The following is a 22394-nucleotide window of genomic DNA, read 5'->3' on the forward strand; positions in this document are numbered from 1 at the left end:
TGGTACTGCCGTTTCTTGCTCACGAACCCAGCGCAGGGTCCGCCGATCATGGGCATAGAAGGTTGATTCATCGTGGAACCAGTGCACAACTTGGTGTTCTGCCAGATCACTGAACTGAGTGAGTTATCTTATCAGCTTGACCAGAAGTTGATGATCTCATACCTGTGATTAGATAGCGACTCGGCTGTGGCTGCGGCCGTAGTTGCGCGCGGCACCTCCACCCCGTCCACATCCCATGTGCGCGTCCGCGATAGAGCATCTGCAAAGACAGGTAGGAATATCTTCTGTCTATAATTGACCACATCTTCGCGCTCGTGCCCGTCGACGTACTGCCCAGTTGGCTCATGCTTCCAGAAGCGGCCCAGCTTGCGCATCCATCTCTTCGCAGTCGTGCGAGAGACAAGCTTGGTGAGCCCGAATTTCACAAGGTTACCGGGGAAGGCCATGAATGAGACGATGTCTTGTGCTTGAACATACATGCCGACACCTTGTAAGTGCAGCTCGAGTGCGAGCTTGAGCTCAAGATTGGTTTTCAGTGCTGATCGTGACCACGTATGCTGAGGAGCAGCTGGGAGTGTGGGCTTTGCGCCTGACAGAAACTTCCGACACCACCTGCGAAGCGTTCGCGCATGATTTGGCGCGCAACCGAGCTTCTGTGCAGTCGACACGGAGGTCTTCTTCCATCCACGCACAGGAGCGCTGTCGTCCAGATAGATGGCTAGAAACTCTCGCATCTCCACGAGACGGCGGTGAAGCTGCGGGTTTCCCGCTTTGAAAGGCAAATATCTCCTCTTCTTCGTCTTTGAGCGCGGCCACAGTAGCGCATCCAGCAGCTTCAGCCCCGCTTCTGTAGCCTCACGCGTGGGCGCTGATTGAAAGTGTCCTCCGGGTCGCGTGTGTGGCCCCGGAATGATGCTTCGGATCTGATTGGAAGAGGCCTTCGCCGGCATCGTTTGGGATCGCGGGGACGACAACACAGTGGAGGATTCCGCTGGAAGGTCCGCAACCGGCAGTCTGGATGCCGTGTTCCCGGGCGGCAGCTGAGGTGCTGCCTGAAGTTGGGACATCTCCACAAGCATGCGGCGACTTCTCTCCTGCAGCACTTGCACGTCGTGGTTCAGCCCTGTGATGCGTGCTTGAAGTGCACGCTCCACTGGCACCGGGGGCTGCATAGCGAGCTCAATAAGAGGTTTTGAAGAGATGGTATGATATCCATACCAGGTTTTCCTTGTTTACACTCGCTTTCAAGACCTTCTTCTTCATACACCTGCCTAGGTTCTTCAACCTGGACGCTTTTGCGGTGCTAACTCGACCCATGGTTGTATGCCAATGCCATTCTGACAGGCTTACTCAATAAACTCCATTTCCTGGCGCTTTTATTGACGCCTGAACTGCGCTCGTCTGCGATGGCACCGCTCACGATGCCACTTCCTTTCCCGCCTTCTCTCGCCAAAAGGAGCTCCAGGGAGTTGTAGCCAAATACTATTAGTACAATCCTCCGGAAACAAACCAGGAGAAAATGCTTCATTCAGAAAAGTACATGGTTTACAATGAATCCTCCACCCAGACGGACGCATTTTGATCACGTGATGGGGCGGGCTGTGACTGAGCCCAACCTTATCTGTGGAACACATCCGAACAAACGAGACACCGCGACATAGAAACTAGCACCCTATTTCAATGCCATCGTAAGGCCCGTCGTGATCAGACACGTTGAAATGGAGAACATTCGCGGACGCGAAGGCGCATTCGGGGCTGGGATTGTCTTGGCCTGGGAAGCGCATAGTCAAGTATAGAGAGCGGGAGACACGAAAGTCAACATACCCGGGCAGGACACCCACTGGCCGTTGTCCATGATGTGGATTTCTCCCGTGGGCTGGTGGAAGCCGAAGGCAATTGGTGGGATGACAGGCACGATGTCCTCCATGTTGCCGATGTGCGTGACTGACTCCCCCAAGCCATCCACGAGGTTCGCGAAAGCCTTGTTGCCGACCTGCATTGTGGGGTTGATAAGGTATGGAGAAGACGTTGACATTGTTGCGCACGCGTGGCAGCCCGTACCCAACGAAACGTGTCGTCACGTTGCTCGGGAGGTGCAGCGGGAGGAAGACCGTGTCGAGCAGCGAAATCGCGGCGCCTGCAAGGTGACATCAGCTTCGGTCTTCACTCGCATGTGAATGCTCTCCGGAAAGCTTACGTACCGAGCGAATGCCCGACCACGGTTACCTTCGTGGCACCGAACTGCTGGAGCGCAGAGGTTACCGCCTTGAGCACAAGGGGTGCAGACCTGCGAACGCGCGTCAGATGACGGTGCACGGGACCGATGGGCAATATAGTGTGGTACGCGTGTGCGAACCTAGCATGCGTGCCCTCAAAGCCGTTGTGCACGAGCACATCGAGGCCCACACCCGGGAAGAGGGTCGGGCTGAGCGGCGTGAGCACGATATCGGCGTCTGTCAGGACAGGGATGCTGCGCGAGAGGATGAGCGTCGCGCGATTCAGTGTTCCCAGCGCAAGTGGACTAACATGGCTTCGATGTCGGTGCCCTGATGCCCAACGATGACCTCACCGAGCGCAGGATCGAAGCCAACGTACCCTGTGGGAATGCAAGCATCAGTGGGGAGTACGACGGACGCGAAGTCCACTGTGCGCGGCGGAGCGCAGGCAGCTCCGAACGCAAGACACGGAACAGCTGCGGAGCACGTGAGACAATGAGCAACGCGAAGGACGTACAAAACTGTGTGATGGCGCCGTCACCGCCGGACGCGACGGGCTCGAACGTCGGGTTCGCGTCGCAGTTCGCTCCGCACGTCCAGGTGCGTGTCGTGTCCGGGCTGCAGTACGCGGTGCTGGCGAAGTGCGTGTAAGGCGCGAAGGCGGCGACCTCCGCGGAGGTCAGAGGAGTGATGGGCGCGTCCCCTCGTGGGAGGGGTCGGACGGCTGCGCCGAGAGCTGGTGGGGCCGCCGCCGCCGCCGCAAAGAGCAGAGCGAGGAGCGTGGCCACGCGGCGAACTCGAGGAGGGAAGAGCATGGCGGGGTACGTGCAACGCTGGAGCGCGGTCTGTGTTGGGGCAGGGAGGCGAAGACGGCAGGATCACCGTGCGCGGCATTTATACCATCAGCCCTGCGAGTCGCCAGTGCGGAAAGAAGGCCCTTGTGACGCAAGCGGCCTCATGAACGCGAGCGTGCTGATCACAATGTCGGCAATGTGGAAGCTGGAGCGAACATGTCAAAGTCCTCGCTTGTCGCGTTATGTCGGTCAGATTGCATGCATCTCCGAAGTGTTGGAACATGCACTGACCGACATGATGAAGCCTTGTGCTTGTGCCCTCCGACGTCGAGAATGCTGTCGCACCATTGCTGTCTCTACAACGGAGTGGGAAAAGATGGACAGCACATATGCATGGAACGCCGTGCGAGAATGTCGGTGGCGCACCATACTTGGCGATGATGCTAGTGCCAATGCATGCAGCTGGGAAATAAAAGGTGGACGCAAAAGGGCCTGGCCGGGAATTGAACCCGGGACCTCCTCCAAATGCCTCGACAAGCCCTAAGAAGGAATCATACTACTAGACCACCAGGCCGTTGATAGTTATGCAGCAGTATTTATTAATATAATGCACATTGTGCATGGGGACATGGTTAGCTCCTTGGGTCACCCAACCTCCCAAAAAAACTAGTCTATTAGCTTATATCCGAAGGACACTGATGCGCCGTGTATGTTATAGGGTGCGGCGGACATCACAGCCCCTGCAGTCGTCTGGCCAAGTTCGCACATAGCGCATCTTCCTTCGGCATCGACAGTTTCAAGAACATCGAGTCGATCGCACTCTGATCCACTCGGTACGTACTTGCATGTCCTGCTGCATGTGCTAAATACGCTGTATATCTAGTGCCTAGAGTAATAAAACATGCATTACCTTTTATTTCCACTAGTTCCCGACTCCCCATTCGGACATGAAGTCCTTGTATTTTGTCACAAAGATATAAAGCGATCCAGTACTAACATTCTGTGCACAGTCCCCAACTTCCACTGTATACATCGGCGGCAGGCACCCTGACGGCAAAAAGAGGAGGAGACCCGACAAGAACTTGCACGTCACACACAGCTATGAACTCACGGGCAAGACTGAGGACAACCCGAAAGGTTAATTCCTTCTATTTCGGTCGGCGGCCGCACTCACGTTGTGGTAATAGTTTGATCCCGGTAAGCTCATCGTCTCATGGCCCAGCCTGTAGGGCTTGGACTCGACGAGGGCCGTGGCCGGGCGTGCGGGCCTGGGCGCGCGAGGCTGCTGACGTCTATGTCGAGGCCGCTGAAGGTGCAACAGCCCTGACGCTAAGGGCGGTCGGAGACGGTGAAAAACGAGGCGAGGTCATCGCGGGAGATGTGGTTATTGACGAGGACGGTGTCACCTTTGCAAGCGTACCTGGTGAGTGTGCGAGTCGCGGAGAGGTATTTGGTGCGGCTTCTCACGTCGGCGTCGTGGACTAGGATGGTACACGGAGCCTTGTTGGAGGTGCTTCACAGTACCGCAGAAGACGAAGGGTTAGTGAACGCGGCTGAATGCCCATGGGGGAATGTGCAGTTTTCCCTCCTTGTAGTAACAGCCATCTTTCTTGAGGGCCAACAGGACCACTAGCTGTACATATTCTAGTGTAAGCCCGGGGTATGTTCCGAAGATCCAAACACTCACAGGCATGTCGGACAGTTTTGCGTTGAATCTGCGACGGCAAGAGTGAGTGAGCGCGATGGGCAAACACCGGGACATGGCTTTGTTCTCACCAGGCAAGACAGCCGGTTATCCACGAGGGGCAGAGCTGGGCAGAGCCACCGTGAACAATATCCAAGTCTTCTCGTATCACCGGGTTTGACGTCGCACAGACTCATGGCGAAGGGGGAATATAGTGTAATAATGACGATAGCTGGACTGTACACTCAACTTCGAGCCTGCCTCCTCAGCCCTCCATGTCGGCCAGCTCCTCCTTATTCAGCGACACCTTTCCCTCGTCATCGTCAGCCTCGTCCTTCTCCAGCGGCAGCTGGCCGTCTTTGGGGAACAGAGTGAGGTCGAAGCGCTTCTTCCCTCGGTAAGGATTGAGTCGACGTTCAGTCGACTTGATGACCGCGGTGGAGGGGATGACGCCCTTGGGGTTCAGCCAGTCGAAGTCGCGTCCGGCGTAAGCGTCGATACACCGGACCCAGTCGTCGAAGCTGTGGAAGCAGACGTGGTCAGCACGCGGGTTGGAAAACTGGAGGTGGAGCTGGAGGGGAACGTACATGCCGAACTGGTCCTCGATTGAGCGCATCCGGGGGTAGATGAACTCCTCTTTGAAGCCGTCAAGCCGCTCGCGATGCGCTTCCAGGTCAATCGGGAGGCGATATTCGGGATCCGTCGGCTTCGCCTTGGCGTTGACGGTCTCCGCTATCTTTCGGGCGTAGGTATCAAAGATGGGATACTCGAGCAAAAGACCGAGCGCGGGCATCTTTGGTACCGAGACCTGCCGGGGGCCGTACATCTGAAGTGTGAAGGAGACGTTGAGTATACCGACCTGCCCAGAGAGGCTAAGATAGGTACCTCTTCAATGATTTGAGAGGGAGTCCCAGTTCTGCAAGCGAGGGTGAGGACAGCGATCATTTTACGCTGTAGGACGATGCCGGTGAGTAGGGCCATTACCAACAGTCGCTTGTGTTCTCACAATCTGAAGGGGGTCCGTTTAGCGCGGGAAAGGGTAATTCAAGCAAACGAGATGAAGTTACCTGGTGGAGCATGAAGCTCTGTCCGTGCAGCATGACTGCGATCCATTCAGTGTCGCCGTACACGGCAGGGTCGAGAATCTACCGGCGTCGAGCATCAACTCAAGTTCAGAGATGTGCGAATGGACTCACTTCAATGGACTTCATGTTCCTCTGACAGCTCCTGTCCTTGAAGTCGCGTTGGACAGTGAAGTTGTGGAAGTTGTGGGATCCCTCAAACTTCTTTGCTGTCTCCCTCAGCACGGCAATTTGCTCTGGTGTGACGCGATAGGCACGCTTTCGTGCAAGGTCGTCTCTTGGTGTCGAGTCAGAGGGCGCGCTCTCCCAAAATGAGTGGGTTGAGTAATCTGAGTTTTGCTCTATGAGGCTCTTGTGGAGTCCGCTTTTTGGTTTGGGTGGGATCATAAGGTAGGAGGGGAAGAAATAGGTATATTTCCGGCTATCGCAGAATCTGTGATCATTCCTACAGTCAGCAAGGCCGGGCATGGGTCCCAGGATATGAAACACGCGTACGTTCGTGCATTAAATGAAGACTGAACACGAATCTACGGCATGGATCTTCAGAGACATGCAATTCATGGGATGATACGACAGGTACTCACGATGTTCCATAGCCGAATTTCTGGCGGTAGCTCCTCGTTGATCTTCTCGACCAGGTTTGGGACTCCTGGAATCTCGGTGATGAGCTTCATGGACACGACGTTGCCCGCCGCATGTACACCCGCGTCTGTGCGTGCTGCGCGCCCCAGAGCAACCTGTATTCGCGACCTGAATACCCCATATCTCAGTTTTGCACGCATGACATACCTTTGACGGGTTATCCGAATTGTCCTGCGAGACCGCCCCAACCTTGATCAGTGCATTGAAGAGCACTCCTTCAATAGTTCGCACTCCAGAGGCTGCGTCTCCCGTCCCCTGGCTGCGACGCGCGCGTGGGCACACAAATGCTCGGAACGAGGGACGGTACGTACATTTGCATGCCATTGAAACCGTCCCCACAGAACCCAAGCAGGAGAGCCGCAGGTCGTTTGGGCAGCCGCGGTGCTTTGGCCTCCCCGCTCGATGGCTGTCCCTCAGCTTCATCGCGAGTCCCCCGACGCTTCCCCCGACGCGACTCCTTGAAGTCTTTCCGTGATATATTCCGGTTCCTCTTCTTCTTCCCCCCACCTGCCCGGTCTCCCTCCTCGTTCGTTCCCAAGGGTGCAGCACCAGTTGCCTCCACCACCACTGCAGCCCCGGACGGTTCGGGCGCGCATTCGCGCTCTTCCGCTGCATCCTGAACTCCTTCAGGCTCCCCGGCAATGATCTTTGTGCGTTTTGAGGCCGAGTCCACGTCCGTCGCGTTTTCTTGCTGTCGCTTCAAGGACGGACTCGGGGCGGATGGCGGATCTGAGAGGCCGACTTGGTCGACGTCCATGTTGTATGATGCGCGTATCAGTGCGTTGTTTCGCCGAAGTAGAGAGCAGGCAGGAGGCTCGAGGGCATGCGCCCGGTAGTTTAGAAAGGAGGAGGGAGGATGGCGGAACAGTCTGCTGACCGCTCGAAGAGGAAGCATGCCAGTACAGGCGCCCACGCGAGGCTCTCGTTTTCAACGGCCCAGACGTCTAAACAAACCGAAGTATACATACACAAAATCTCAAGCACCCTCTTATACCAAACAGGCAGTATCACGACTGATTGACCGCTGCTACATACACATTCTCATATAACGCGTCGCAGATAGAACTACATTATAATCTTCCTGATGCAGCCCGTGCGCAGTACCAGTGTGTATCGGTGAGGTGCAGAAGAAGCCACAGATATTACTTACAGATGTTGCCCACTGTCACATCAAACGTATCCACAGGTCTCTGGAACGAATGACCGTGAATATGTCCACTCTTGAGACGTAGCATCTCTAGTATGAGGAGTTTCTGGGATGGGATGCCGGTGCGGCGGATCATGTGAAGTGCTGGACGAAGCGCACCGTCAAGACAGAATCGTTCATTGCTATTCGCCAATGCCAACAGCCCGCGATATTCGCATATCGTGAAGGGGTCTGGACCCCGGGTGACCTGCCATCACTCACCATCGCGTCCTTGTGCACAACGAGGTGGCCCGGCAAGAACCCCTTAGTCGGTGCTGATTTCCACGAGATTCTGAACGTACGCCGTTAGTCGGGGACTCGGTGGCACATACCTGAGGCCTGAGGCCTGAGACCTGAAGTTGGATGTAAACCCAAGACAGTATGTAGCTGGCCGATGCCTGGCACACACGTTCCACGCGCCATCTCTGGAAAGACGAGGCCCGAGGCAGCTGCAGCAAGCGAGAGATCTGTGCCGACCACATTGCACAAGCGAAGACGCATGCCAGGCTCGAGGCAGTCTGCCGGGCGAGGCTGGTTGTGTGGGGAAGAGGCATCGAAGCGAAAGGTCGACGGTGGGGAAGACCCGGATGAGCGCCTGGGGAAGTGGCCTATAAATGTGATCGAGGAAACTGGCACGATTCTGCAAAGTGGCCCCTCGTGCTCTCTGTCCCCACCCCCATCCCCCTTCGCTGGCTGTCCTCCTCCCGAATACATAGATCCTATAATTCCTCTCCTTAGACATCACGACTAGTCATGAAAATCAGCCAGAAGATCGAAAAGGCCAACAAGGAGGACCGCATCTGGTGGTCCTTCGAATATTTCCCACCCAGGACGGCGCAGGTAGGCCCCCGGCCGCCGCTAGACGCTTTTGCAACTTTGTTCACGCCATGCTTGCCCTAGGGCCTGCAAAACCTTCTCGATCGCATCGAGCGCATGCGCGCAATGGGCCCCGAGTTCGTCGACATCACATGGTAGGTCTTCGATATTCGAATCAAGCGGCGGATATGCAGACAACGCCCACCAGGAACGCCGGAGGACGGACGTCAGAGCTCACCTCGGAGCTCGTCAAAACGTGTCAGAAGCTCATCGGGATCGAGACATGCATGCATCTGACGTGCACGGCCATGCCAAAAGAGAAGGTGGACATCGCGCTCCGGGTGAGTCTTTCATTCAACTTCGTGCGATCAATCCCCTTGCGCATGAGCGGCACACATGGGTATGTGCATAGTGTACGTACAGGGGGCACGAGGTGGGCACGGATGCTTGAAGTTCATCATCATGTTACCATCCTTGCCCGTTTGCATGGAAGCCATACTGGAACCAACTTCTCGAGAGCTCGGTCTAGAGCATACTTCAGTCGAGAGGCCTGACGCCGCCGTCATCGTGACGCAGACGTTAAGCCTCTATGGACGCTGTATTCGCAAGTGTGGGCGAGGGTCGGACACGTTGTCGCGCAATGGGACCCGTCCCTGCGCGCGAGCCGCATGCTTTGGCTGAATAAGAGGGTCGTGTTCTCCGCTCGTCTGGGTTTCTGATTACGTTCGCTACAGGAAGCAAAGCTACACGGCTGCCGCAACGTCCTCGCGCTCCGTGGTGATGCCCCGGTGGGCAAGGAGTGGGAACCCGTTGAAGGTGGCTTCGCGTACGGAATCGACCTCGTGCGATACATTCGCAAGCACCATGACGACTATTTCGATATCGCAGTCGCAGGCTACCCGCAAACTCACCAGCTCCCGCCCGAAGAGGCCGCGCAAGAGATGCAGTGGTTGAAGGAGAAAGTCGATGCTGGCGCGAACTTCATCTTCACACAGATGTTCTACGACGTCGACATGTTTGTGAGCTGGGTTCGTGCCGCACGGGCCGCCGGAATCACTGTGCCCATCGTGCCCGGAATTATGCCTATCCAAACATGGAATGGTTTCCAGAAGGCGACCGCCATGGCCAACATCACTGTCCCACAGTTTTTACTGGACGAGCTGGAGCCCCATAAAAACAACGACGAGAAGGTCCGGGACCTGGGCACCAAGCTCGTCGCAGACCTCTGCAGGCAGATCCTCGCCGCGGACATCGGCATCAAAGGCCTCCACTTCTACACCATGAACCTCGAGAAGGGCTGCAGGATGTTGCTCGAAGAGCTCAACCTCGTTCCTCGCATCGATGTCGTGAAGCCCCTCCCCTGGAGACAGGTGTGCATTATATTCCATATGCGCTGAGCACACCTCTGACTGATCATATACAGTCGCTCACGCCCAACCGCCGCACGGAGACCACTCGACCTATCTTCTGGGCCAACCGTACTCGGTCTTATCTCTCGCGCACTGAGAACTGGGATGAGTATCCGAACGGTCGATTCGGAGACTCCCGTTCACCCGCTTACGGAGAGATCGATGGTTACGGTATCATGCTCAAGCACTCGAAGGACGACGCCCTCTCCCTCTGGGGATCGCCAGCCTCTGTCGAGGAGATCCGGGCGCTGTTCTCCCAGTTCTGTATGGGCAAGCTGAAAGCGCTCCCCTGGTCCGATGTGGCACCATCCAGCGAGACCACCGTCATCGCAACCCAGCTTGCGAGGCTGAACGAGTTCGGTTTCCTCACCATCAACTCGCAGCCTGCTGTCGACGGTGCCAAGAGCAGCGACAAGATCCACGGTTGGGGTCCTGCAAACGGATACGTGTACCAGAAGGCACGTATATCCCATTGGCTGTTTGTGTGGTCTCATTGCTCACCATTTGCCCCTTCAGGCGTACCTGGAGTTCTTCGTCTCCCCGGAGCTGTTGGACATGCTCATCCCTCACATCGAGCGTGATATCAACATTACCTACTACGTCATCAACAACCGTGGCGACCTCCGCACCAACACTCACTCGGATGGTCCCAACGCTGTGACTTGGGGTGTCTTCCCAGGCAAGGAGATCGTTCAGCCCACCATCGTCGAGGCCATCAGCTTCATGGCCTGGAAGGTGAATTTAACACGTCTGCTAGTCATCATATTATAGTGACTGACGATCTGATACTTAGGACGAAGCCTTTGAACTCGGCCGTCAGTGGGCAAAGCTCTACGAGCCGGACTCCTCGTCGCGCAAGCTGATCGACGCTATCACGGACACTTATTGTCTCGTGAACGTGGTCCACAACGACTACAAGAAGCCCGACGCGATCTTTGAGCCGTTCTTCAAGGCCGGTGCCGAGTTCTCCGCCAAGTACCCATCCACCAACGATTTCGCGAACGGTCACACCAACTAGACTTGCGGATCCATTCCACCTCCTTCGCGACATCTAGCGCCGATTGCCTGCTTTACGTTCCTCCTCATGCTCTCATGCTCTTCCTCTCTCTCTCTCGCATCTTCTCAAACATAATTGGCAGTTCAACAAACTGCCAGCCCACGGTTGGCTTGCTCTATCGTTTCCAAGCATCGTCACCGGGTTCAACCCCCACCCTCCTTATCCCCGCTCGCCGCCGAATGAGTAACACACACTCCCCCGCTCCTGCTCTCTACTCATCTAGTACGCCCCGCCATTAGTATCTCCCGTCTTTGTTCGCTTGTATGTCATAGCTTTCCGCATCATCGCTCACACACGCATCCTTCCAGCATGTACCAACCTCACATCATCCCTGCATCAACTGCATCTACTCATCGTCTGGACTCCACCCTGCCCTTTTCCACGCCGCAGGGACTTTGCATCCAACTGCATGTATATTATTGCTCTCGACCCTGACTATGCTGTAGAGGTCACCGATGTATCTTCGTATTTGCGCGTCACGTCCTCTCATGTCAGCTCGATGTTTTCGCCCAAGAACCCTGACTCCGAGCCCGCCCGGGACGTCATCCGTCTTTCATCAGGCGAGGAGAAGACGAGACGTGTATTCCTGTATTCCTACGGGAGTGGTATATCTGGACAGGGCGGGAATATTACGCGGTACGATACTACAACATATGCACACCTTCGGCGAGGGCGCTTTGTCCCTCGGTCATGCGCGGCCCGCATGCGGGCGGCGCGAACATCCATTTACACGAAAACGACCAAGATCACGGCAGGGAACCCATATGTCGCAGCGGGATACATGAAGCATTGCCAACCAGCGGGCGGAAGGGGGAAGGTAGGGTGGGCACCAGGGAGGAATAGAAGGGGTAGGGGCTACTGCGCGGTGGGGTCGTAGGAAAGGTCCGAGAAGAAGAAATCGCTGTTCATCGGTGGCGGGCCGGCAACGAGTCCGCTGGGGATCTCGACCTTCTCTCCTGAGAGATCTGGAAACCAGAAAGATGGTCAGCGCCCGCGGCCCGGACGGGGAAGAAAGAGGAGGATGAGGGTGACGCACCAAGCAACTTGATCTTGAGCCCGATCTCGGTCAACGCTTGCACGAAGAGCTCCGTCTCCTGCGAGGCTACGTGGCCGCCGTCACGGCGGAGCATGTTCAGGCCGTCGGTCCAGTCGGCCCACTGCGCTTGGTCGGAGGCGATCTGGTCGGCGAGAGAGCCCCCGCTGGTGGTGCTGAGGAGCGAGAAGGAAAGCGCGGAGGCCATCGGCGCCCCGGGGCCGACAGGGAGATCAACCTGCATCTCGCTGCGGATGTGCGGGAAAGGCGCGGAGGTGCCGGTCGCGACTTCGGAGATCATCGCGATCTCGATGCGCTCGGGGAGGTCTTCTAGGCCCTTGCGGACGGGGAACTTCACGGCGCTGTCAACGAAGTGGAGATATTTGAGTCCCGCGTCCTGCACACGACCGTTAACCAGGGTTACGACCATTAAAATCAGAGCAACGTACCAGCCGAAGGAAACGGAAAGGTCGTGTTGGTCGCCTCATTGTTTCTCTTGAGACTCCAGACGCGATGGGGATACCGTTCATAAACCAGGCTCCGTCAAGTAGACAGTGGATGCGCTGCTGGCGCACGAACTCGAAAGACTCCTTGTACAACTTGGCGCGCAAGTTTCTGTTGCGACGTGAGACCATGTCCTCCGGCAACGAACGTATGCGCTCACCGAATGGGAACCTTGCTCATAATGTCGTCTTCCATCTCGAGTTCCTTCATCTGCCTATCGCGAACTAAGCGATACTCGCATTCCAGGAACTCCTGTTCGACTTCATGCCATGGTCGGATATTCTCCCGCTTCAAAGCGACCTTGACTCTGGGAAAAGGGTGTTAAAGGTGTTAAATGAGCATCGACCAAGAGAACGCACTGGCTACGGGTCAACGCCACGAGACGGGGGAAGTCGCCGGTGGAGGATGCGCTCTCATTCCACATGCGCAAGAAGAAGTGCAACGCAAGGGAGTGTACTTTGGGGAAGTTGAGGAAGAACGGCTGGAATGTTGTCGATGTGGAGTCTAAGGCGCTCGCTTAGAACAGCAATGAGGAGTAACGGACAACACGTACATCCCGGCGCATAGATTGCCCAGTGTTCCGACAAGAGGTCGGTGACTTCATTCGACGCTTTCGCAATCGGACATCGTCGCTCCTCTGGTCGACTGAGCTGCTCTTGAACAACCTTGGCCCAGTAATCGGGATCCTTCTCCACAAAGTATTTCTGCGTACAAATGTAAATTGGCTGCGTACAGAGGTTTAAAAGGACAACATACCAGGCAATCAAGACCAAGCACACCAACTTCGCGGAACTCTATTCCAATGTCCTCCGAATCGAAACCAATCTGTCTCCACTTGATGAAAGTGTTGGCATCCTCACGTTCTTCATTTAACCGACTCTTCTCCCAGATGAGCTGCAGGGCCGAGCTGTGCAGCGGTTCGAAGTCGGGTTCGACAAGGGTAGTCTTCTTGCGGAACGTAACACGGACCATGTTGGCCTGGAAGTCCAGGATACATGAGGTCAAGTCTTCTATGGTATGTGAAGACATGAGCCGCTGGGGGGCAGATGAATTAGAACTAAGCGTGTGCCGGATCGCAAGTACCTACAATAACAGCCTTCCGGACATTCAATCGTTCTATTTCGGCGATGAACTCGTCCCATCGTGGATCACTCGCGTGGGCCATTAATGAGTTGATCAACATCATACTGAAACACCATGAATGAATGTTTCGACCATGGCGAACTGCGAGACGCACCTGTACAGAGCCATTGTCGTGTCCGCACTACCCAACCGACTCACAACCGTCTCCAAAAGCCTCCGTTCCTTCCGCATCTGCTCAAAGACGACATCGAAGCCATACCTGTATACGGATCCAGGGGGCGGACTTGGTGGACCCCTGCTTGAGCCGGGGTTGTTGAGGTTTCCCGAAGCGGCCCCAGGATCAGCCTCCACGAGTTTCTTGAGAATCGCAGTTGCAGGTCGGCAAACATTGATGAGGGATTGCTCCGACGACAGAATCTGGACCACCTTCAATATGAAGTTGTTGTCAAGGTTCGCCCAACCGTAGTCTAACTCCATCAGGTTCTGCATGGCAGTTAGCGCATACTGCGGCGATAGTGTCAACAGAGCCCATCGCACAGGTTTAAAGAAAAACATACAGCAAGTGTGTTCCCGTAGGATGTATTGATGACGTCTATGAGTTCATGCAGACCGTCTCGTTGCAGGAACTCGTTTGCAAATGGCTCTTCCTGAGAACGCGCAAGGGCTGAGAGGGGTGGAAAGCAGACAGTTTGAACGAGCTTACGCGAATCAACTTGCGCAACGACATTAATGCTAGACCAACTTTCGCATCCTTGGTCTGGTCCCTCGAGCTTAGCTTCTCCACGATCTCTGCGGCTTCAATTGCAGGAGCATTGACAAGCCTGTAGCAACAAGCCGTCTATGAGTAAATGCTAACGCTAGGAAGCACATACTAACTTGAGATTCATCTTCGACTTTATCTTCTTCCGCAAGTTGTCATTCGTTACTAGCTCGTCGCTTTCATCCCGTAACGCGTACATGACAGGAGGGTCCTTGAGCTTCAAGCTGATACACAATTGTCGTATGACGTCCTCGACAGCGAGACTGGGCTCGATTCGCGTCCGGACCGTGATGCCATCCTTGGTGGTAACGTTGTTGGTGGGGACCAATCCACCCTTCGTTGCCGCTTGTGACGTCTTGCCGTTCGACGGGCCATTGGCAACGGGGGTGGTGGAGGTCGCAGGAGGGGGATTCGGGAGGGCGCGCTCCTCTGGTGGGAAGGACATGTAGGGAGTTGGGATGGATTAGGATGTCTGGAAACGACGCGTTAATGACCTCTATGCAGCGCCATGAAACACGGAACCAGCGGGGGGATTGGTAGGAAAGAAAAGGCAGGGTTGGAAGTGGTGCACAAAACGACGTGCTCTGAACGACTCACATTGGACGCAAATTATTGCCAACTGATTCCGTATTGAAAGCGCACTGCATTTCAACCCTCGTTAGCATGTCGTCAACAGGAAGAAGGAAGAGTGTGTGTCAGATATGCGAAGTTGGCATCTAGTGTACCGCGAGGTGCTCAGACTGACGTGCAAATATGATAGAAAGACTCATCCTATAAGGTAACTGCAGCTCGAATACTCACCGACAGCAATGCGAATGGAGATGTATAACTTAGCGCAACTCGGCAGGGAAGGAGAGCATAGCCCGTTGTCGTTAGAGAGCAAGGGAGAGCAGTGGTTGAAGGCCAAGAGGGGGCGTTGAGAAGGACTGTAACAGAGGGTATTGGGGAGTAGTGTTGAAGGCGGTGCGTCCGGTGACAATTTTCCAAAGATAAGTTACAGAGCACAGGACAGCGCAAGGGATGCCGACAAGCAGGGAAGACGGAGAGAGGGCTGTCCTGAGAAGTAGAGTTGGCGACAAGCAAAGGGCGGCGAGGGAAGGCTAAGGGGAAAGGCGGGAAGGGAACTGTTTGCCAGATTGCCTGGGCCTTTGGCCTCGGGCGTCACAACGCCACAACGCCTCCGCTCATCGACATCATCGACATCCATCATCGACATCTCTCTCCCGTCGTCTTAGCTATTCCTCCGTGCGCCCTTGTTCAGTCTCTCATTGAGAGAGTGCTTGTTCCTGCAACAACTCTTGCTGCCCACTTCTTTGGTCGATAATTTGGAGTTCAGTGGATCCCACCCAGTAAGATCATTCTGGATGTATTCTCATCTCCCGTCTCCCGTCTCCAGCACGATGGTGTCTGCAAGCTGGAAGCAGTGGGGATACTGGAAACTTGAGTATGCCGTTGCTCACGCGGCCCACTGTTAGCCTCGGGTTCGGCAGTGTCAGCCTCTGGGGTGACTGTATGCCTGTAAGCTGCCCCCGACGACCATCGCCTCAACCCACTTCATGCGCCCCTCCATGAAGGCCATGGCAGTAGAGACTCAAGACCGCCTCGCCTCCACCGGCTCTACGGCAACGCTGGACCTTCAAGAAGTCCTTTCTACCGTCATAGGCGAGCCCCTCTTGTCAACTCACCTCAGTCTCCCCAGCGTCGTGGAACTCGCCCATCCCGTATGCGAAGTCCCACCATTTCCCTCGATACGCGATGTGACGATGTCCGTCCACGACCGGTCAACATCCGATGCACAACGTGTCTCTCGTTCGCCGGTGGTTCCAATCGCGGACAACGTTTCTCGGTCTCTCATTACTTTGCCCACCGGACCTCGCCTCAAAGTGATGATGGTCGAGAAGATCTCTATACGGGCTTGGACTGTGAGTAAGTTAGTCCTTGGATACATGCGCGTGCTGAACGCTTGATTGTCAGGAATCCGTATGCACGAGCTTCGTCTGCGACACAATGCCGAAGGACATCGCAACGCGTGTCTTCTTCCCCGCCCCGACTGACGAAGACCCCGCTCGCCTTGCGACCCACTTCTCTGCTGGATGCGACACCCTTCTGCCCGAATCTGGATGTATCGCTTCTGCCAAGCGAATTCCCATCATCATCGACATGCCGCTCTCATCTTCTTCTCAATCAACGTCGACATCTTCCGTCACCTGTTCTTCGCGGGATTCTTTCACTCTACCTAGCTCTCAGCAAATGGACTCACGTTCTCCTACGGCCTTGCCCTCAATTACCCTCTCGACCTCGACCGCCGCCCTTCCCCTCACTCTCGACTCACCACCCAACAACGGACAGAGTGTCTCGCTCGCTGTCCGTCGGGGAAAGAAATCGCTTCCTGCGCTCTCTCTTGACTCACCAATCTCGTCAAGTGCTCACGAGGTTGACTCGTACCCAGACATTCCTTCTGCGTTCTTAGGCTCCCCGACCCTGCACTCGCCGTCTTTCCCGTTCTCATCTGGCGATCCTTCAAAGTTCAACATGGGTCTATCTGCGATGTGCAACAATCTTAAGTCTCTCGTACCACCTCCGCCGTTCTCGCCTACGGAGCCCTCCTTCCCTCTATGCCCTACTACGGAGCCCAAAACGCGATGGGGGACAGTCAATTGCGCCCAGCTCTCAGACGAAGACGATGAATGGGCATTCGCTCAGGACCTAGTCGCTGAATGGCATGCAAGTCGGGCCCAATATGCCGAGGTCTCCCCCCCACCGTCCCCTATTGGCACACTTGCGTATTCTTCATCCTCTTCTTCAGCTCTCGAAGATGGATCTGTTCTGGCGACATCTATCTCTGTTGGGTGCTCCGACGGCCTCGCGAAGAAGCATGCTACATCAAGTGCGAAGCAGATGCGGCGCAAGACTGTGATCATCCAGGCACCTGACAACGAATGCAGAGCTCTCGCACCTACCACGACCCTCAAGAGGGCAGAACTAGCTCGCTCTAGGGCCGCCGACTGGGGCACAGAACTCTTTCCGGACTACTTCGACGACCCAGTTCCATTCGTCATCCCTGCTAGAACTGCAGTCTCCTCCACACCCGCGTTGAATCTGAACCCAACGAACGAACTCATCTCGCCCGGTTGTCCGCTTGGCTCTGTAACCGCGAGGGTGCCTGTTCGGGGGATTCTCAAGGAGAGGAAGAATGTCCGCTTCTCCGTCGTGCCTAGCTTGCACGAGTACGTCGACGAGAAGTGCCTCGATTCCCGTCCATCTTCTCCTGTGGCTTGTCGCCCTTCTGCCCCCTCAGACACCCCTCGTCCCCCTCCCTTGCGCCCCCGTCTCGACTCCGTTGCGTCGCACACAAAGCGTCATGTCTCCCTCACTGCAGCGCCACGCGTAAGGTCACCCCTCCGCTTCTCCCACTTCCCGGACACCACGAGCGACCCTCCGTCGGGCGCATTCGATCAAGACCAGACCTCTCAACCGCCCCCATCTCCACCCTGGCCCTCAAGCGGCTCTGCCCGTCCGTCCATACACCCAGGGACGGCCCCCAGCGCGCCGGTGCAACGCAACACACGCCTCGAGTCGAGCAAGGGCGGTGTCGTCGCGACCGCGCCCGGCCAGCATCCCCCCCGCCGAAGGGCCCATCACTGCCGGTGCGCGCCCCTCCGCTCACGAAGCCCCCGCGCATGGCGACGCTGCCCCCGCCGGCGCGCGCGCCAGGATCCTCCATCAGCGCGCGGCTCAGCTTGAAGCTGCCCCGGGACGCGAAGAAACCCAGGTCCCAGCCACATCCCGTGCTCTCGCCAGAGTCGCGCGCGCGCGGCGGCCCGATGCCGATCTCTGCGACGCGTCTCGGTGACATGCGCAACGGCCCTGTGGAGACCACATTGACATTCGGGTGCCCCACGACGACTTGCGCGAAGATGGGCGGCAAAGGCAAGGCGCCCGTGGCGAACCGCCCTGGACAACGTACGGCGGGCCTTGCGGTCCATGCTGGCACCCGTGGGGCGAGCACTGCAGCACGCGAGCGGGGGGAGCGGGGGGTTTCAGCGAGCGCGAATCCGGCCCCCAAGCAACCCGGGAACCGGATGTCTACGCCGTTGCGGACCATCTGGACCAAGTTCCGCGCCTAGCGAGCGATGCGCTCACCTCAGTGCGGTGGATGCTGGCGCAATGGGTCGGCGTGATGCACGCGCGAGCGACCCGGGAGCATGGGACGGACAGCTTCGTTGGGTACGATATGACCGTATGTACCGCACTTCAGGCACAGATGTTTCCCTTGTTGTGGTGGATTAATTCATCGTCTAATGAATGTGGCACGCTTTCTACCTTGGAGCTTCTCGGTCGAGCGCGCCGCATGTGTGCAGCTTAGCAGCACGCGATAGGGTCGCAGTTCCCGGTCGTCGATAGCGTGTACGTTTGAGTACACGCAGTATCATGCTACGAACGAAGATAAAGGCGCAATCATGAACAGCCTTCTGGCCTGGATGTACGTTGGTGACGAGCCCAGTACACAATTAAGTACTGTACCTTCGGGATGCGCTGAACCGCGCGGGTTCGTGTCGGCCACCGCTTCGAGTGATGGTCCGTTCCCGCATGACGTCGCCACCGGGCCTGGCAGGTGCGGTGTGCGGGGCGGTACGCGCACCGACTCGAGCCAAGAGGATGTGTGATGTGGATCACCATGGCTCCAATGTTAGGAATGAGATCGCGCGACGCTCGAGTGCGGGACATCGTGCTGTGCTGATTCTCGAGCTTGTGTGCGCGGGTAATGATGATGCAGCGTGGGAGGGCCGCTACAGCCGTGGATTGGCAATAGATAGGTACGTAGGATGCATCATGAAGGGCATGAGACATGGAGGTTCTGTCCGAAGAGCAGATGAACCATAGCTGTCGGAGACAAGAAGGAGACAGGAAGGGGAAGTCTAGAAGAAGAAGGAAGGAAGCTACGGGATCGAGGTGTATGCAGTATAGCTACATGGGGGTTGTAAGGTACAGTGAGCCTGCACCGTCCGTGCGAAATAATATTATAGACAAGAAATAAGGAACCAAATGAGACCGAGACGCAGATCAGACGCCGAGGAAGAAGACAGCAGTGTGAATGGAAAGTCTAGTATTCTGAGAAGCCGCGGTCGCCTCAGGCGCGGCCCCAGTGGGGTTCCTTGATGCACCCTCATGGGGAACACATTCCCTGGCGTGCACACTGCAGGCCCCTGCTCAGCCATGCCGCGGGGAGCGGAGGGTTGCGAGTTGTGCGCCTGCGGGGACCGGTGGAACAGATGAGCGGTCAGCGTTCTTCCGCGACGTATCACGCGAAGCGCGCCAGCGGTATGTAGGCAGGGACACTTACCCATCAGAGGCGAGTAGGTGGTGACCTGCTCCATCGTGGCGAGCACCCGAACGTATTCGTCCTTGAGGGTCTGCTCGTCCGTGGGTATGTCGCGCGCTGAGGCGTGTGTGCCCGAGGCGCGCAGCCGGTGACCGGTCGAGATCGCTTGGGAGATCACTTTGGCGACAGAGCCCCAGAGGATCTGCGATAAAGTGCGGGTGAGATGAGTTATCAGAGGGGAAAAGATAAATGGGTCGTCGAATTGGGCAGAGGAAGGCAGAGAAGCGGGAGAGGATCTCGGAACGGAGAGATCTCGCCGCATGTCGCCGCGTGAGACCAGCGGCGACCACGTGATGGGACCAGCAAGAAATTCGAGAGCAGCGGCTGACTCACCCCCATGAACGGGTTGACGCAGAGCAAGGAGGCGTTGATTCGCTTCATGTTCTCTACCGCTGCGTGGGCCGCGTGGTAGGTGCGGCTGTTTGCAGTAACACGGTCCTGGACGAACGGCGTGTGGAGCTGGATGCTTGCACACTGCGCAAGGGTGTGCGCTAGCAGCACAGTCCTTATGGTGTCCGAGCGGGAAAGATCCAAACGCGGCAGCGCCTCACGGAACCGTTCGATCCGGTTGTCCAGCGACAAGAATGCAGCCTGAGAAGCTAAGTCGTCTCGGCCGAGCGGCCGCCGAATGTCAGAGGTTTGCCCGGATGAGAGCGTCGGGAAGGACTCACAGGGCTGGTAGCAGGACGCGAGTCGCGTAGCATTTCATACAGAATCACCGCCTTCGCGTGCATGGCAAGGACGCTGTATCCAGGCGATGCCGCGCCGGCGTCGGTACCCGAGGTGAAGACCTTGACGGTGTGAGAGGTACGATAATCACCGGGGAACGGGTGCTAAGGGAATCAGGCAATTCAATCAGTCGAAGAACAGATGGAAGACGCGCCACGGTCGCCTTACGCTGTGGTACATCGCGAGGTCCATAGGCCACGGTGTGTCGATCTGAGTTCCTAGTGCGTCGTCGTCCGTAATGGCTGGTGCCAACCCGGTGGCAACAGCCCAGCAGCGGTCCAAGATGAAGACGGTCCAGAAGCCGTTGATCCGCTCGCCCTCTTCCAGAGTGTCGGCGGGGGGAGGAAGTCGATAGGCGTTCGCCTCCGCGGAGGAACGACTTCGTCGTGAGCTTCGAATCATGTGGAGCTTCGAAGCCATCGCAATCGAGACGGCCGCGTTGGTGTGGTATACGCCTTCTAGCTGACGGTGGCCATTGAAGAAGTAATTGGCAAGGAGCACTTCTGCCTGCATCACGTATATGGCGCCGCGTGGGTCTTCCGGTAGCGCCTTCGGGAGGTGCTGGAGCGCGAGCGCGAGGTACGCCTGTTCTTGAGAGTGCACCTGGGGGTTGTTGGAAAACTTCGCCCCGAGTAAGTAGATCACGTTGAGGAGGATGGTGAGGCTGTGACTCGGTGTCGACTGAGCATAAACCTTATCCAGGAACCGGTGGATATGCAGGAAGAAGCCGAACTCGTTCGCATGCAAAGCGAACTCCCTGACCCTGAAATCACCAGAAGGCTTTAGTGCGACAGCTTCTCGCATGGAAAATGAAACGACACTAACAGAGTCCGCTTGGGATCATTTGCCGTGCGCTGCGCATTCCGCTGGTGCCATGCCGCATACGGATCGTGGAGGGTGAGAGGTGCGGCGGCGGCAGTGATATCCGCGATACGAGACTGCAAATGCGCGATCTGCTCTTCTAGAAGTTGGTTTTGCGTGGGCCCGAACCCGTCGAGATATTCGCATTCGTCGCTGTGGGCGACACACTGGGAACAAGATGGGCGATGGCCGTCGCAGCGCTGGACTGTGGTGTCAGAAAAATTCATTGACAAGGGGAAAGCAGCTCGCACCATCTTGCGACGCCTACGCAGTACCGATGTCAGAACGGCCCTGCACTTGGGAGAAGAGAGAGACTTACTTGCAACGCTGACAAGCCTTGCCACGCTCAAGAGGTGCCTGCATCGTATATGGTCGAGGAGTAGAAGAGTGGTAGAGGAGTGGATTGGTGTCTCTCTGGGATGACAGGCCCTCATCCTATATACCAAACGGCATTCTGGCTGTGTCGGGAGGTCATCAGTAGTGGAGGTAAACGATACGCATGCGCCTAATTCGGATACACTGAGATAAATGACTCCCGGCAACTTTTTTTCCGGTCAACCTACATTGTGAATGGGGTCGCCAGGCATCCGATGCGGTTCGGCTGTGAGCGCGAGCGGTGACATGGATGGCTGAGTGAAGCCATGGCAGCTTGGCGGGTTCCTTGGGAGCCAGGCGTCGCAGTAGGGCCGTGTCCCGGCGCAGTGGGAAACATCCGTATGTGCATGCTTTGGTGGATGATCTTGTGTGTGAGGGGCAGCTCACCAGCGGCGGGGGCGCCGAGCGTCAAACTCAGATCATGATGGCGCTTGCCGTCTAGGGCAGGGCCGCTGGCCACATTCCGCGGCGGTGAGCGGATGACGGTCGGACCCGCTTGCGCTCAGGGCCGAGTGTGAACAGGGTTGAGATTCGCTGTGCAATCCATGCCACGTGGGAGGCCAGTGGCTACGCTCATGGACGTCCTCCGTTGGGGCCGGTGGGCTGAGTACACGACCAGGTACACCGGCCCGTTCTTGCTTGGTACTTACAGACACCGATTCCAACACGGGAACAAGGTCTTTTGAGAACCTTATCGCGAATGTGGGAGTGGGGTGAAAAGTAAGCGGGCGAGAAATCCAGATCGTTTGCATTAGTCAGAGGTTCCGACGCTTCGGGTTA

General features: G+C 56.7%; 6 protein-coding genes and 1 non-coding gene across 7 annotated transcripts; 2 read left to right on the forward strand and 5 right to left on the reverse strand.

The window, feature by feature from the left end:
• Positions 1-1664: 1664 nt before the first annotated feature.
• Positions 1665-3031, reverse strand: BXZ73DRAFT_42403 (lipase; the record flags this gene model as incomplete). Its single annotated transcript, XM_048018949.1, has 7 exons — positions 1665-1771; positions 1825-1993; positions 2046-2137; positions 2202-2287; positions 2357-2470; positions 2527-2596; positions 2734-3031. The coding sequence occupies 7 exons, from the start codon at positions 3029-3031 to the stop codon at positions 1665-1667; spliced, it is 936 nt and encodes a 311-aa protein (XP_047880653.1).
• A 467-nt stretch (positions 3032-3498) lies between these two features.
• On the reverse strand, positions 3499-3584 carry BXZ73DRAFT_t50. The gene has a single exon. It is a non-coding gene; the product is annotated as a tRNA-Pro (tRNA).
• Positions 3585-4959: 1375 nt separating this feature from the next.
• On the reverse strand, positions 4960-7175 carry BXZ73DRAFT_88520 (tRNA pseudouridine synthase; the record flags this gene model as incomplete). Its single annotated transcript, XM_048024983.1, has 9 exons — positions 4960-5215; positions 5282-5520; positions 5580-5645; positions 5762-5839; positions 5891-6209; positions 6272-6303; positions 6361-6513; positions 6566-6677; positions 6730-7175. 9 exons carry the CDS (start codon positions 7173-7175, stop codon positions 4960-4962), a joined length of 1701 nt encoding a protein of 566 aa, XP_047880654.1.
• Positions 7176-8357: 1182 nt separating this feature from the next.
• On the forward strand, positions 8358-10847 carry BXZ73DRAFT_88521 (methylenetetrahydrofolate reduct; the record flags this gene model as incomplete). The annotated part of the gene is made up of 7 exons (XM_048024984.1): positions 8358-8444; positions 8505-8575; positions 8629-8761; positions 9155-9790; positions 9844-10287; positions 10346-10564; positions 10623-10847. The coding sequence occupies 7 exons, from the start codon at positions 8358-8360 to the stop codon at positions 10845-10847; spliced, it is 1815 nt and encodes a 604-aa protein (XP_047880655.1).
• An 894-nt stretch (positions 10848-11741) lies between these two features.
• Positions 11742-14711, reverse strand: BXZ73DRAFT_98634 (ELMO/CED-12 family-domain-containing protein; the record flags this gene model as incomplete). The annotated part of the gene is made up of 12 exons (XM_048027747.1): positions 11742-11851; positions 11923-12316; positions 12369-12534; positions 12584-12730; positions 12783-12927; positions 12977-13127; positions 13180-13458; positions 13511-13610; positions 13661-14010; positions 14064-14153; positions 14210-14327; positions 14383-14711. The coding sequence occupies 12 exons, from the start codon at positions 14709-14711 to the stop codon at positions 11742-11744; spliced, it is 2379 nt and encodes a 792-aa protein (XP_047880656.1).
• A 1111-nt stretch (positions 14712-15822) lies between these two features.
• Positions 15823-18393, forward strand: BXZ73DRAFT_75350 (uncharacterized protein; the record flags this gene model as incomplete). Its single annotated transcript, XM_048022198.1, has 3 exons — positions 15823-16188; positions 16241-17493; positions 17646-18393. 3 exons carry the CDS (start codon positions 15823-15825, stop codon positions 18391-18393), a joined length of 2367 nt encoding a protein of 788 aa, XP_047880657.1.
• A 1084-nt stretch (positions 18394-19477) lies between these two features.
• On the reverse strand, positions 19478-21602 carry BXZ73DRAFT_98636 (uncharacterized protein; the record flags this gene model as incomplete). Its single annotated transcript, XM_048027748.1, has 8 exons — positions 19478-19518; positions 19611-19791; positions 19983-20240; positions 20321-20482; positions 20547-21141; positions 21204-21439; positions 21491-21503; positions 21559-21602. The coding sequence occupies 8 exons, from the start codon at positions 21600-21602 to the stop codon at positions 19478-19480; spliced, it is 1530 nt and encodes a 509-aa protein (XP_047880658.1).
• Positions 21603-22394: the final 792 nt, after the last annotated feature.

The sequence above is a fragment of the Epithele typhae genome (assembly GCF_022376455.1).
Source record: "Epithele typhae strain CBS 203.58 chromosome Unknown BXZ73scaffold_8, whole genome shotgun sequence".
Lineage (NCBI taxonomy): Eukaryota > Fungi > Basidiomycota > Agaricomycetes > Polyporales > Epitheliaceae > Epithele > Epithele typhae.